General features: G+C 45.2%; 1 protein-coding gene across 1 annotated transcript in view; it reads right to left on the reverse strand.

Annotated features, from left to right (window-relative positions):
- Nucleotides 1–5,177, reverse strand: part of DKK3 (dickkopf WNT signaling pathway inhibitor 3) — a 50,494-nt gene extending 45,317 nt beyond the window's left edge. The window contains exon 1 of the mRNA XM_006865765.1: nucleotides 4,950–5,177. Coding sequence (XP_006865827.1) covers nucleotides 4,950–5,162 — 213 coding nt within the window. The 5' untranslated portion in view covers nucleotides 5,163–5,177. The remainder of the gene's footprint in view (nucleotides 1–4,949) is intronic.
- Nucleotides 5,178–16,358: the final 11,181 nt, after the last annotated feature.

Genomic DNA, 16,358 nt, shown 5'->3' on the forward strand with positions numbered 1-16,358 from the left:
GTGGGAGGAGGTGGAGGCATGACTGGGTTAGTGTCAAGGGATAGGTGGGAATTGGACACAGGGGAGTGTAGAAGACACTCCAGGCGGGACAAATAAAGCTGTGGTGGCTTGGACATGAATGGTGCACTCCGTGGGAGTCAGCTGGGCTCGAGGGAGAATCCATGCTGGGCAGAGGATAACATGGTGGATGATAAAAGAGAGAGGAGCCAATGGGTAGATCCAAGGGGCAGCTCTGAAGTCTGATTCTCAACCTGGAGGGCACATTAGAGCCACCCCCCAAATCTTTCAAAATTATGGATGCCTAGAACTCTTCCCAGACTATCAATTTAGAATTTCTCAACTTGCAGCCCCAGATATCAATGCAATTCTGGGTATGCCACCAATGACCATAAAAATGCTGTGAATGTTGATTTGGGGATTACAGTAAATTTTAGCAAGTAGACAAACTTGCAGGTACAGAATCCACAAATGAATGACTGTAACATCCAGTTGTTTTCCTAATATTGTTCTTTTTAAAAAGCAAGGAAAATTGGTGATACAACTCAGCTGCTAACCTAAAAGTTGGCAGTTTAAACTCACTCAATAGCTCCACACGAGAAAGATCTAATGATCTGTTCCCAGAAAGATTACAGCCCAGAATACTCTATCCAGAAGTTCGACTGTCACATGGCGTTGCTATGAATCAAAATCAACTCAATGGCACCTAACAGCAGCAACAAGAAGAAGAAGAAAGTAGTTTTAGAAAAAGGTAGTTTGTCAGTTTATAAAGCGAACGGAAGGGTAGAAGTGAAAACAACAGGCAGCCAACAAAAGGAAAAATAAATGGAAGAGTCAAGAGATTCTGGCATCTTTAGTGATAGAAAAGGTACAGCTAGACAAGATGAAGTGCCTGAAGATGCTAGAAAGGATATGTCCAGAAGGAAAAAGGGATGTTTCAATATTTTAAAAATTCCCATTGGACTCTGAATCCTTCTGTTTGACTTTCAAATATTGTAATTCAAAAGCTACCAAAGCTGGAGTTTGCTTTGTGTTGAGTAGATAATATTTTTATAAAACCTTCCTCCCTTCTTAGTCAGTGGTTTATTTCAGCAGAATGAGCTAACAGTTCTTTAGTGGTACCATGAACTAAAACTACAGCTTACAATGGAAATTTCAACCACAACTATTACCGCCACTAGCAAGAGGGAACGTAAGTCTGAAGCAATATGAGTGGAAGTTTCATAGCCGAGGAATGTGAATGCTATTAAAAATGACATTTATATTTGGTTGAATCTGTGTGTCCATTTAAGGGGCATAACAGGAAAACGTGGAGAGATGAACTTCGATGTGGTATTGGGGTTCTTCCCAGGAACAGGGGAAGTAATAAGACTAAACCATGCCATTTACAGATGTGGCAATGAGGGCAGGAGAATGGAATGTTTTTGTTTTAAATCTTCTGTGCATTGAATGATAATTTACATGGGAGGACATCAGTTTTGCACTCATCCTATAGTATTTCATATCATTGCAAAGATTACAATCTCCTCTGTGCATCACCGTTCAACAGTATTTGCTTCTATTCCCTCTGGTTTTTGTTTTGTTTTGTTTTTGATGTACAAAAAAATACCCAGGAATATATAATAATTTAAACAACCTAATGGCACATTCTGCAAGCCTGCCTCCTGACCAGAAATGGAATGATTTTACCCTTGAAATAAATGTATCAGTAATAGGAAGAATAATAAAACAGGAAGTTGGGAGCATCCTGTATTGAAGTCATTAAAGACTTCTCCCAATAATGATCCTCCAAGTTATTTTGTCTTTCCCCTTAAGAGACATCAATAACTTGTCAGCTGGAGTATTTTAAATACCAGGAAGTTACTTGAAAGCAGACTCATGATACAACTATGTAAACAAGTAATGCACTTGGACTAGGTCTTTACTAGCTATTTATCTTTCACTGGACAAAAACTAAGTAGTTACTATTCTTTTGTCTTTCTGGGGCTTTCTGGCAAGCTCTTTTAAAAGCTTAACAAGAATAGCATAATCTATTGGAGTCCTGGGGTGATGCTGTGGGACAAAGTACTGGACCCTAAGGTCTGTTTGAACCACAAGGTCAGTGGTTCAAACTCACCAGTCATGCCTTGGAAACCAGATACACTTTTTCTATGAGTCAGAATTGACTCGATGGCACTTAATAACAACAGCAACAATTAAGAATCTATTCCATATCAGACACTGGTGATAATTTATACTCATACCATTTTATTAATAATAATGATAGCTATTATTTCGGGAGAACTAACAATTTCCCAGAATCCTTGCGCTCTTATAAGGACTTTACTTGTACCATACTTATTTAACCCCATTTTAGACAGATAACTTGTTTTACTTACATTCTCTCATTTAATTTTCCCTTTACCACAAGGAATAGACATTTTCTCTATTCAGGCCTTGGGTCCTGTTTCTAGTAGTGGCAGAGCTGGGACTGAATGACAGAAAGTGGTCCTTGTTATGGATTTAATGGTGTCTCCCAAAAAGATATGCTAAAGTCCCTGTAAATGCGACCTTGTTTGAAAAGGGAGTCTTTGATGCTATAATCAATTAACATGAGGCCATATTGAAGTACAGTGGATCTTAATCCAACCTGAGTCCATTGCATAGATTCAGACTCATAGCAGAACTGGCCCATAGGGATGCTGTATATCTTCATGGAAGCAGACTCTTTCTCCTACGGAATAGGCGGTGGTGGGTTTGAAACGCCAACCTTTTGGTTAGCAGCCCAATGCTTAACCCACTGCATCACCAGGGTCCCTGAGTAATTCTTTTATAAAAGAGAAGATGCACAGAAAGCTGGAGACCGGTCATGTGACTACCATTGTTATGCTGCAGCTAATGTTGAGGCATGTTGAGGCTACCAAAAGCCAGGAGAGACAAGACAGGATCTTCCCCTGGTGACTTCAAGAGAGCCCGGCCTTGCTGACAGCCTGGATTTGGAATCCTGGCCTCCAGATTTACGAGACTATAAATTCCCATTCTTAGAAACCACCCCATTTGCCGGCTTCCCTTCTCACTCTCTCCCCACTGCTAGTGGGGATACTCATTTGGGAAATGACCACGGAATAGAAACACAGAGGTGGTCTAGTTGTTCTTACTGGGAATCTGTATGCAGGAGGAAAGTTCTGGAACCGAATAAGGAAAAGAGATGACCTGGAAGCAGATGGGTCACAAGCTCAATTTCATTTGAACTTGAAGAGTGAGGAGACAACGTGAACTATGACCCCTCGTACCCTTTCGTTGGGGTATTCATGTTCCTCTATCATTTCCGGCTTGTTTAACCATGGTTCTTTTCTATCACAAGATGCAGAAAGACTAAGGTCTTAAAGGCTGGGCCTATCTAGGGTACAGTTTCCTATGTTACTACCTTCTAATTTAGTGGCCTCTTCACTGCAAATTCCATCAGGTTGATTCTTGTCAGGGGAAGAGGGGAAATGTCCCAAAACTCCCCAAACCTCTCCTGGGTAGACACTAGTTAGCTTTTAAGGCTTTGCCCCAGGCGCCCCCAGGTGGGAGGCAGCAGGGATGGAGAAGCCTGACATGTCTTCTGTTGCTGAGTTTTTCAGAGACCAGCTGTAGGCCAGTAGTGACCGTGCCCACTTAGCCCAGTCACCAGGGACAGCTTCCACACTAACATTGGGAGTGCTGGGCCAGCTCACCTACAGTCCAGGCGGTCCTGATAAGAGGGCAAAGCAGGATGCCATCCAGGGTTTACACTTGTGAGGTAACAGAAGAGGAAGATCTTTGCCAAGAGACATAGTATCGACTAATAATAACTACCGTAGATTGAACAGGGTGGAGCTTCAAACCACCCAGCAGCACCACAGAAGAAAGACCTGGCAATCTGCTTCTGTTATGATTACTGTTGTTGTAGAAGCATTGTCGAGTTGGTTTCTGACTCATAACGACCCTGCATAGGGTTTCCCAGGCTTTAAACTCTTACAGGAGCAGAAAGCCCTATCTTTCTCCCATAGAGCAACTGCTGGATTCAAACCACTGACCTTGTGGTTTGGAGTCCAGTGCTTATCCTCTAAGAAAATCCTTATAGAACAGTTCTAACGCTATAACATAATGCATTGACTGCACAACAACATTGTCTTTGTTTTTAAATATATTGAACAACTATTGTTTTGCTGTAGGATAAGCACTGGACTGCTAACCTCAAGGTCGGTGGTTCAAACCTACCAGCTGCTCCTCTGAAACCCTACACAGGGTAGCTATGAGTCAGAATCGACTCAACAGCACTTAACAACACTTATCACAGCATCTAGTTCACAGAGACATGTCCAGGTCTAACTCCAAAGTACTCATGGGGTGGGCATGGGGTTGTCTCTCACATTACCCCCTCCTCCTTTCATCCTTTTTTTCAGTACTTGGTTAGGATTTAGTTCATTTCCCTTCTCTGCCGTCAAGTCAAGTGCAACTTGGGGACACAAAATAACCCAGATAGATGAAAAAGCACAGTTCAGGGATGTCTCTGTCAGCAAATGGCACCCTAACTGGGTCTAAGGGAGATGCAACAAACTCAAAGCCCAGTAGGCAAGTTAGCACTTGGAAATCTCCAGGAGCTTTTACAACGTCTCTACAAGCTACAGCGCTGGAATACCAATGGCCTTGCAAGCACCCGCTTGTCACAGGGGAGGCCAATAGCTTGCAGACCATTGCGGCTGATGGAAGGAGGAGTATGCAGGCAGGTGGTGACTTGGGCTGCCCCGTGGGAGTCCCGCTGGAGATACTGGGTGGAGAGGTAGAACATGGTGGGATTTGGACTCCTCCAACGCTACCTCCCGTTCCCAGCCATTCGCAGGACTCAGGTTCTGGGCCATCGCTGCGACTACCTCACAGAAGTCAGTCCCCCTCCTCCCATAGCCTTGCGCTCTTCCTGGAGTCCCGCGCCTTCAGTGTGCACCCACCTCCTCCACCGCGCTGCGCAGCTTGTGCTGCGTGTCCTCCATCAGTTCCTCCACCTCACGGAACATCTCGTTGAGGGTGGCCTCCTCCTGAGGGTAGCTGAAAGCCGGACCAGAATCGCCAGGAGCCGAGGTAGTAGTTGGAGCTGGCGCGGGTGCCGTGGGGACAGCCGCAGCCAGTAGCAGGTACAGCAGGGTACCCCCGAGTCTAGACATCTCTGCTCTGCGCCCGCCGCCGCCGCCTGCGATTCCCCAGAGCCGTCAGCGGCGCGCCACCACCCCCTCGGCCGCCCCGCCGCCCCGCCCCAGCCCCCACCCCCGTCTCCAGTCCCACCCCCGTCCTCCTCTGCACACCCACCCAGGCGGGACGAAACCAAGTCTTTATTCCCTTCCCAGACGCAGCTCCAACCCCCAGCCCACCGGACAGAATACCGATATCCGCAGCTTCAGCCCCGTGTCCTTATATACGTACCCCATCCTCCTGCAGAAGCTGAGCTCTGCTCCCGCCCCCAACCCTGCCACCCCCAACACCTTAGCCCAGCGACCGAGTTCAGCTCCCCTATGCTAACAATTTCTATAAGCCCGGGGTTCGAGCCCTGACACCTTTCGACCAGATCAGAGCCCAGTTCTAGCGCTTCGACCACCCACTCGCACACCAAGTCTGTCTCAGCTCCTCGTAGGGTGGACAGGGCACAGGTCAGCCCTCTCCCTTCGGAGCCTAAACTCAGCCGAGCGCCAGCCCCTCACCCACCCAGGCTAGCCTGAGCTGAACCATCGCCGCCCACTGCCGCCGCCCCTCACCCACTCCTACTGGACCGAGCTGCTCTCCGGGCCAAATTTAATCCCGCTTCTCCGGAAGGCTGCCGCTGGGTAGCGGGAACAAGAATCGTGTAGTGGGTAGGCGGGGAACGCGGCTGGGATGCAGCAGCGCTGGTACCCAGGCAAGCTCGCACCCCGCCCGCTAGCCCGCCCTCCCTTTTCCCTCCCTCTCCCCCCTCTCCCTCTCCTCGGGCGGGGCCGCGGTCCTAGACGCCCCCATTGGCCTACCAGTCGCCTGTCCTCACGCCCCAGGCCAGCCTCTTCTGCCTCTGAGATAAACTCACAGGAAGCCTTCCGCTTCTCTGCCTCCCGTGGCCTCTGCAACATTGCAGGCCACTGTCATTTCTGGCCTCCATTCTTGCAACAGCCTACTGAGGGGTCTTACTGAATCGCCCTTTGCTCCGCTCCAAACCATCTTTTTCACAGTACGCAGTCCTGCCAGATAAAATCCCAAATCCTTAGCCTGGCCTTAATCTGTCTACCGCGGTTGACTCCGTTCTGCAGCAGAAAAAAATCTACAAGTAAGCAGAACGAGCTTACTTGTAGTTGACCGAATGATCTGAAGACTGTCTCAAGCTCCTTAGGGGTGGCAGAGCCGAGCGGTCAGGACCAAATCCGTATCCAGACTGCCTGGTTTGAAGCTCAGCGCTGCTCCGGATTTCCTTCCCAACCTGGTCATTTCCAGTTTTGTTTGTGACCCAGTTTCCCCAAATGTACAATGAAGGTTACAGTAGGATGCCTATCTCACAGCTAGTAAGCATAACACAAGACGCCTCCGAAGTGGAAAAAATACCTGGTCATCTACTTTTGAAAATCAGCCAATGAAAATCGGGTGCAACCTTATAGCTCACCACCGTCAACTGACTGACAGCAGCTTACACCAACAATATCATAGTTACAACAGGAACTGTGTTTTATTTACAGCAGTCTCCCTAGCGCCTAGAACAAGGGGCACTCACATATTAAACTATTTAAGTATTATTGATTCACTCATTTTTTATATGAGTATTTTTTCAAGCCTCCTCCTTTTTCTATTTGGACAATCTTGCCTCCGCCCCATCTTTCAAGATCCATTCTCTCCTGTCTCTTCAGAGGCCCCCTAGCATCATGTGCTTGCTTCTCCATCAATGCCCTGACTTACCATGTCTCCCTCAGAGACCAGGAGCTCCAGGGAGGCAGAGACAAGCTTCCTCACTTTGTGCCAGAACCTCAGCCTTATGTAATGTACATAAATAGACATGCAGATCTTTACATCAATAGCTGTGTGCTAGGTATGGGTATTAACTCACCTAATTCTCAAACAACCCTCTGAGGTTGGAACTAGTACTTTCAGATCCATTTTACAAATGAGGAAAGTTTCCCAAGGCCACACAGCTAGGATTTAAATCCAGAAAGCTCCAGGCTCTGCTGCTGCAGTCCTGGCTGGGGGTATTGAGCAGGTTCAGAGACCACTGGTGATCACTTGGGAAATGTGTTGTGTTCATATACCTGGTGCACAGCAGAATGTCCTTCGGAAAGAAAGCCTCTTTGGGAGCCTTGTTGGTATTAAGCGCTATGCTCACCACAACTCAATGAGAGAGGACAAGGAGACCCAAGTAAAGTAAGCAGTCAGCTCAAAACCAGAAAGTAAGAAAGTGGTAGATCTGGAAGTACTCTTGGTATTGCTGAATAAAAGTCATACTTGTAACTTTATTCCTCATGGATACCTTTCTTTACAGAACTCCCCCATTTACCGTTTGCTACCGAGATGTGGCTCTTGTCACTTTCTCTTCAACTTCTGGGCTTCTAAGTGGGGCCCTCCTGAACTCCAGGGAAAGCTCTCTCCCCTACATCTCTTGCTCTGGCTCCTGAATGTTTGGTGACCCAGGGAATGACTGAATCCAGATTAGGGCTGAAGCTGAGTCTCCAGAGAACCCACTAATGCAGGACTAGTGGGATACTGCCAGTAGGCATACTTTGGGGTTGGGTTAGAAGTTGCAGTGGTGTAGGTTTACAGAAGAAAAATGTTCTTTTCGGGTTCTCCATGAAACTGATGTAAGGGAATTCCCCAGGATAACACTTACCTTCTACCTTAGGTCTTTTGCCAAGAAGTACACAGATCTTGATTTACGGCCTAAACTTTGTTTTTGTTTTGTTTTTTTTTAATTGGTGAGTTGCCCCAGTATCAGGTAAAGAGCTATACATTATCTCATATTGTGTCTAAATTATATACTCCCAAAAGAGCTCGGGTAGCTTAGTGGTTACAAATCGGGCTGCGAACCTCGAGGTCGGCAGTTCAAAACTACCAGCTGTTCCGCAGGAGAAAGATGAGGCTTTCTGCTCCCATAAAGATTTGCAGCCTCGGAAACCCTGTGCAGGGTCACTATGAGTCAGAACCGACTCCACGGTACTTAACAACAACAACAATGGTAGCAATGTGTCAATGAATCTAATATTAAGTGAAAACTATCCAAAACACACACACTAACAGAAAAACTCATTAAAAAAAAGAAAATGGAAAAAAAGTTAAACTATGGTGTTGTGTGCCACCCACTCGATTCTGACTCATGTTTTTAAGTGTTGTCGAGTCGGTTCTGACTCATAACGACTCTGTATAGGGTTTCCAAGGCTGAAAATCTTTGCCAGAGTCTCAGCTTTCTCCCATGGAGTGGCTAATGGGCTAGAACTGCTGACCTTGTGGTTTATCCTACAGAGTTACCAGGCTCCCTTCTGACCTATTGTTGTTGTTAAGTGCCATCGAGTCGGTTCTGACCCATAGCGACCCTGTACAGGGTTTCCGAGGCTGTAAATCTTTACCGGAGCAGAAAGCCTCATCTTTCTCCCATGGAGCTGCTGGTAGTTTCGAACTGCTGAACTAAAGGTTCACAGCCCGATTCATAACCACTATGCTACCAGAGCTCTCTATAAAACAGAGTAGAACTACCCCAGTAGGGTTTCTTAGGGTATAATCTTTATGAGTAGATCTCTGGTCTTTTCAATCCTATGAAGCTGCTGGTGGGTTTGAACCACTGACCTTTCAGTTAGAAACCAAGCACTTAACCATTGCACTACCAGTGTTCCTTCACAAAAATCTACAGACCGCAAATATAAGTGCCCTCCCTGCCTAACTTCAAGCCAATCCTAGAAAAGTTACATGGGTTGGACGCAGAGGTGATTTGGCCTCTAAGGAGCTTGGGTGTGGAGAAGAGAAGGCCCAGTGGGTTTGGGGCCTGACCTGGAGAAAGCGTCAGGGTCTAAATGACCATTATAAGGTAAGGGGGTGCAGGGTAGGCAGAGAGGTCCCAAGTGGTCCAGTTCGATCATCTTTAAAGTAAGGGACATTCTAAAATGTTGCTATTTCCGTTATATTCCTGACCTAAACTCTGTGTCTACTAGGGATATATACATATATAGTCTTTTTAGACTATTGGAAGCGTGTTCTGTTCTGGAATTAAATCACATTTGGAAAATTTAGGTTTTTACATTTTCTCTATGAGGGACCTTCAGAGTCAGAAGCTGGAGTCCCATTTCATGGCTGAGGAAGTAGCGGCCAAGAGGTTGTAACTTGCTAAAAATTGCCTGGAAAGTTAACAGCCATACTTCAATTCTTTGTCTAGCTGTGCAGCCTCAAAAAAACCTGGCCATGCATTATGGAGACACATATAAAGATGTTTATTGAAGCAATATTTATGACAACAAAAATGTGGACATCACTTCTCAGTGTTGTTCAAGAGATCCGATAAACTGATAAACTGGGCTTTATCCAAATAATAGAATAAGTACAGCAGCTAAAGGAATGACTGATATTTATAGATATCCACATCCATAACTCTCCAAAACATACTGTGGCATGGAAAAGACCATTTGCAAAGTGATACAAACAGAATATTACATTTATGCTTATTTCAAAAACAAAATAGCCACATATGCCATTTATGGATGCTGCAAATGGTAAGAAGCGTAGAAATGTGCAGTGCTGTCTCTTACATGGGAGGCAGGGAGAAGAACTAGGGGGCGTTTGGGTTGTATTTTTAACATTTTATTTCTTTGTCTGAGAGAGTACACCAGCACGAAGGAGCTCTGAAACAAATGTGTTTCAATATTAACATCTGTTTAATAGTAGTAGTTGTGGGTATATGGGTGTGTCTTTTGTGTTATATTTGGCATATTGAATAAAACTGAAAAGAAGTAAATCTGACAGCCAAGCAGACTTTTCTTCATTCTGTTCTTGACAGAAATGTTAACCTCCCCAAGGCCCAGCAGTGGTTGCTCTTACTGTATGTGAGGTGAGAGGGAGGGGTGGAGGGCTCCATCAGACCAGGAGGGGGTACGTTCTCTGTTCATAAAAGACCCTTCTGTTCTGATCGCTTGAATGTTAGGAGCCTTCCAACCGTGGATGAGTGGGTAGTAAAGGTCAGGGAGTTGGGCTTCTGTTGGTAAAGGCTCTGGCAGTAGATGGGGCTTGTCTGTCACCCTCTTCCACCCTAGGAGGAGAGTCTAGTTCTCAAACAAAGAAACTTCCCATACTCAGAATGTGCCGGTAATCAGTTTGGATAGATGATACTATTATGCTATGTTATTTAAAACGTAAACATTCAGAATACTTAGACATGTTGTCATGTTCTAGTGAACTGGTGGGTTCCAAATGCTGAACCTTTTGTTTAGCAGCTGAGCACTTAGCTACTGTATCACCAGCCTGCCACCATCCAGTCAAGCAGAACTGTTCCTCAGACAGGTTTCCAAGACCAGAGTAGGCAGCCTCAGTTTTCTCCCTCAGGTCAGCTGACAAATTTAAACAACTGACCTTGAAGTTAGCAGCACAATGCTTACCCCACTGCACCACCAGAGTGTCTTAATTAGAATGGGGGGGGATTATTAGAATTTCCTTCTCTTTCCCCACTCCCTCTTTTTGTCTTACCTTTTCTTCTTAAACAGAATGTACTTGTTGGGGAGTTGGGATCAGAGGTAACTAACCTATGCGCATGGTTGGTTAGAATCTGCTTTCCCTGCTAAAATTCAAGTCATGTACGATTGCATGCTTGTCACTGCAACCATCTCAGTTTAGTGCAGGGCTTGCAGAGGACTCTGTTCAATAAGGATTACTGAATGAATCCAGCCTGCTAGGGGCTGGGATTCCTGGCCTCAAAGAATTCACAGAGCTCTGGCAAAACAGGTAAACAGACAAGATGAAGGAAATGACAGAGAAACTGGCAACTATAGGAAGAGGAGGTGATGAAAATAATAACACACTGGGAACATCCGTGAAAGGTGTCCATCCTGGTCCAGTTACTTATGGGAGAGGGCAGTAATGCACTGTCTACACGGATGACCTCCTCTCCACCCCATCTAAATGGACCAGATATGAACACCTAATGCTCCGCACAGCACATGTTTTCTTGAATTTTGAAGCTGGAGATAACACTTAGCTGCTTGAGAACAAAAGTCAGCATGGAGAGAAAGAAAAAAGAAAGGGAAAGAAGGAGGAGACAGAGGAGAAGAAAACAGGCACTTCGAGAAGCAAACACTGATGTGAGAGTCCATGGGGCTGAGAGAGGGGTGATTGGAAGACTGGAGCAGCTTTACTACATGATGTCATTCTGGCTCTTGGTGCCTGTCTTTCATGCATCTTCCTGCTGCCTCCCCAGCCCTAAGAGTCTATGAAATGCATTTGTTACTTCATCCCTTTTTGTTTGAGCTAGGAATCCTGGTGTAGCACTGTGGGCTAATGCGCTGGACTGCAAAGTTGTTTGAACCACAAGGTTGGTGGTTGAAGCTCACCAGTCACTCCTTGGAAACCCTATACAGGGTCGCTACGGGTCGGAAATAACTCAACAGCACTTAACAACAACAACAAGGTAGGGTTAGCGGCTTTCTGACCCTGGCCATCCAACTGCCTACACTTAGATACCAATCATTCTTACAAATGTCTACAAATGCCTGAATTATCAAGGCAATCCTCTGTGAGGAAGGTTTGTATTAGAGGTGATCTTCCCTCTCTGAGATCCAAGAGTTAGAAATAGAAGGCCACCAGGTCATGCTGAACAGAGAAAAGCTAAGCTGGAGTACCTTCTCCTTTGTCACCCAATTCCTGATCCACAGCGTCAGCCACCAATTTCATTGAGTCTTCTTAGGTCCTGCCTATAACCTGCATTTGTTCCAAATAAATTGGTGCCAAGATTTTTCTGAATGGAAACTCCATCTGTCTTTGGAAAGAGTGTTCACATGGGTTCAGGGTTTCCATGAGTAATAGCCACTGAATATCCAAAACATACAGTGAATGTGCCAAGTTTCCATGGGTGGGTGAACAAAAGAGACCCAGAGGGCCATATTCCTGGCCATCACCCTTGGAGCACAGTGCAGGAGGACTGATCCATAAGTCTGGCTCTCTTGCTTTTTTCTAGCAGGTGGATTCATATGTTCTGTGTATTCTTACATATGTGTCTGACATGGAGGATGACTAAGGAGCAAGAGGATTTTGGTGGAACTGGCACCAAAAAAAAGGAAAAGGGAAGAATCAGTGTCATTTGGTAAGCATGGAAGAAGAATATCTACAGATGTGTTTCTACCCAATCATATTCCCTGAAAAGAATGTGTTCATTTCTTCTTTGGAGTGGTTTTCAAAGCTGGGTCCATCATCAAACCATTTGTGAAACTTTAGACAAAATCTAGACCCCTAGGAGCCACCTTTGGTAATGCTGATTCAGTAGATATGACGTGAGGACCCCAGTAAAGGCCATATTCTAGAAAGATCCTTGCTAAGGGTTTTATTATCATCAGGCTTTACCAAAAAGCATTGTTTCCATTCCATTATTCTCTTCTCCAATCTAAGGAACAACAAGGGCCAGGCTCAGAAAGTCTTGATTTCCCATGGCTGTGGTTGGAAACTACTGCAGTAGTAGAAAGGTTTGGCTTGGAGCTAGGTATGCCTGGGTTTGAGTGCTGGTTCTGACCTTAACCATTATGACCTTAATATCCAGGCTTTCTAGTTTGAGAGCATATACAAGAGTTCTTAGCCCTTATCTGCTGGTGCTGTATCTCAGGGCCCTCAGAAGACAATCTTGAAGGATGTGTTTGTGCATTTGAGAGTCAGTCCTGGTTTTCAGTCACCACCATCGCCACTACCATCTTGAAGATCGTCCGGTCATTGTAAAGATAGTGAGCCAAGACTTTACAGGAGTTGTTCTCAATAGCCTGGCAGTGTGCTTCTGGTTAAGCAAAACTTCTGCCATGTTAAAATCCTTGCTGATCAACACTAAAAAGGAATGCACTCCTTATACACATAACAACATATATCGATCTCCACTCCATTGTGTTGTGTGAAAGAAGCCAGATTCAAAAGGCTACATACAGTATGATTTTATTTATATGGCATTCTGGGAAAGGGAGAACTATCGGGACTGAAAACGTATCATTGGTGTCCAAAGGCTGGGGAGGGGATGGAGTTGACTATAAAGGGATATGGGAAAATTTGAAGGAGATAATCAAACTGTTCTATACCTTGATTTTGGTGGTGACTACTAGTATCGACATACATTTGTCAAAACTCATCAAAGTATACACTAAAAGAAGTGAATTTCATGTATGTAAAGCATACACAAGGGGCCCTGGTGACACATTGGTAAAAGTTCTGGGTCACTAACTGAAAGGTTGTCAGTTCAGATCTGCCAGATGCTCCAATGAAAGAACAATATGGCAGTTGGCTTCATAAAGATTGCAGTTTTGGAAACCTGTCGGGGACTAGCCTCGACATAGGGGTTTGGTTCATGAGGAGGAGATACCTGGCGGCGGTAAAGATATACACAGACAGACAGAAAGAGGGGGACAAGGAGGCACCCCAAAGCCAGGGTGGATGCATCACTGGTGGGCAGGCTTGGGACTACAGGCATCGTGGTCTATGCAGGCAGCAACTCACTGCCCTGCAATCTTTACTGCATGCCCTCCAACCCGTAATGCACTGCAATCTTTACTGCATGCCTTCCAACCCGCAATGCACACCTGGGGAGGCCCAGGCCTCTGTTTTATTTAGGGGAGGAGCTGCACATCAAGCTGGGAGGGACTTAGGCAAGGTACAACTAACATCAGTACTTTTCCAAACATTTAGGTAACTTTACATCGTACTTCGCTGGTTCGAATCCCAGGCCAGCAACTTGGTTTCTCAGGCTCAATTAACATATCTATAGCCCCTGAGCTCAGTTGGGGGAAGGTGAGAGGTAAGGACAAAAGCTTGGGTGGAGTCCCCCTGCTTCAGCTTCCTGAGCCAGGTTTTCAGGAACTTGGCTGAATAGCTAACACTTGGGGAGATTCAGGGTGGATGGCTTTTTTGTCTGTGGAACAAAGAACAAAGAACTGTGATTTTAGTTAATCCTTTGGAGAAAGGCTTGACCTTGCAACCTTTACAGTCTGGGCTTTTAGGAAAATATCACATTTATCTGTGGATTATCAAGGGCTCCATGTATTAAATTAATACATGTAACTGAATATTAAGATGAAAAACAATTTGCTATTGACTGCCAGTGGCCTCATTTGTTACACTGGGGCCTATAGGGCCTCGAGCCTCTGACCAGTCTTACACGGTCTGCAACAGAAACCAGATAAAAGTGGGCAATTCTATTCTGCCCTATAGGGCTACTTAAGTCAGGATCAACCCCACAGCAATGAGTATGGGTATGGTAAAGTATATGCAAATTAAAAGAAAATGGGGTTGGGGAAGACAAAAAGTAACTAGCCCATGGTCAGAACCAGGATTCAAGCAGAGATCTGTGAAACTCCTGAGTCTGGACTTTCAGCTTCTGTGGAATCTGACAACTCATCAAACTTCAATCAGATCAACAGGTAGAAAGAGGTACTTCTCAGGAAATGGGGTTTCATGTGTGCTTAGGGATGCTAGACCAAGAAGCAAGCCTGGGAACATCATAGAGTTGGATCAAATAAGCTGTGCTCTACTCATGGTTTTTCTATATTTTAAGATTTCCAGTCTTGGATAAGCGAAATTCTCTCTCTAAATTTTAGTTTTCTCAACTTTTAAATAATTTCTTCTTCGTTAAAAGAAAGTAATAACATCTGACTTTTCAAAAACAAATCCTGCTGGGAAACACTATCATTTCATTGTGAAGATCAATGGCTCTGAGCCAGGGAGATGTTGGTTCAAATCCCAGCTCTGTGTTACTTTCCTCACTGGCCAGTTGACTTGGACAAGTTCCTTTACTTCTCTGAACCCCATTTTCCTCATCTGTAAAAGAAGGACAGTAATCCTGTATATCTCATGGGACTGTTGTGAATCTTACAATAAATAGTTCCTCAAAGCACTCAGTAAAGTGCCTGGCACATAGTGAGCATCAATGAATGTTAGCTATTATAATATTATCATCATTACCAGTCTTATTAGGCCCAGCCAACAAAGCTTTTCCAAAGTTTGCCAGAGAACAGAGCTTCCTTTGTGTAAGCTCAGCCAGGGCTCTAGGGAAGGCAGGGTGAAGGGTGTGCCCACAAAGGGTTACTGAGGGTCTTGGGACAGGCAGCTCTTTTTGTTTATGCAGGCAAAACTTTTATCTGCACAGACCTGCCAGCGCCTCTGGGTCACGAGGAGTTCACATAACAAACATGCTTGTTACCGGAATGCGCCTCTCATCTGCTCTTAGGTCCCGTTGCTCAGGTTCCCTCGCCTTTTAGACTCCCTTTCTTCTCTTTCTCAGGGTCCTACAGCCCTTCCTGTACTACATCATATTCATTGATGAAATGTGAACAGACTCAAATTAAGAGACTTGTCAGAAGTCCCACAGCCGCTGAGGGAAAGACTTCCTAAGATTGGAGTAACATGTAGAGAGCTGCTAAGATCACATCTTCTCATTTATACTCTTCTGGGTGGCGTTGTAGGATAAGCACTGGACCTCAATGTAGTTTGAATCACAAGGTCAGTCCAAACTCACCAGCTGCTCCTTGGAAACATTACATAGGGTTGCTATGAGTCAGAACTGACTCAGTAGTAAGTACTTAACAACAACAACATCATCATTTTCTTAGGAGTCCTGGTGTGGTGCTATAGGATAAGCACTAGACTGCTGACCACAAAGTCGGCTGTTCAAATCCATGAGCTGTTCCTTGGAAACCCATGCAGAGTTGCTGTGAGTTGGCACTTGATGACAACAATCATTTTCATAGGAGCCCTGATGGCAAGTGGGTTAAGCACTGGGCTGCTAACCTCAAGGTCAGTGGTTCAAATCCACCAGCTGCTCTGCAAGGGAAAGATGAGGCTGTCTGCTCCCGTAAATACTGATGGTCTCAGAAACCCTAAGAAACAGTTTTGCCGTGACCTGTTGCTCTGAGTCAGAATTGACTTAAGGGCAGGGGGTATCAGTGTCATGGACTCCCTGGGTGACACGATGATTAAGTGCTCAGCTACTAACGGAAAGACTGATGGTTTGAATCCACCCAGATGCACCTCAGAAGAAAGTCCTGGTGATCTACTTTGGAAAAATCATCCATTGAAAACCCTATGGAGTGCAGTTCCATTCTGAAACACATGAGGTTTCTGTGAGTTATAATCTACTAAAAGGCAGCTGGTGAATTGGTATCACTTTCCTGTTCTCTCGATTCCTTCTTGTTCTGTAGCAGGCA

Source organism: Chrysochloris asiatica, unplaced genomic scaffold (assembly GCF_000296735.1).
Source record: "Chrysochloris asiatica unplaced genomic scaffold, ChrAsi1.0 scaffold00083, whole genome shotgun sequence".
NCBI classification, from domain to species: domain Eukaryota; kingdom Metazoa; phylum Chordata; class Mammalia; order Afrosoricida; family Chrysochloridae; genus Chrysochloris; species Chrysochloris asiatica.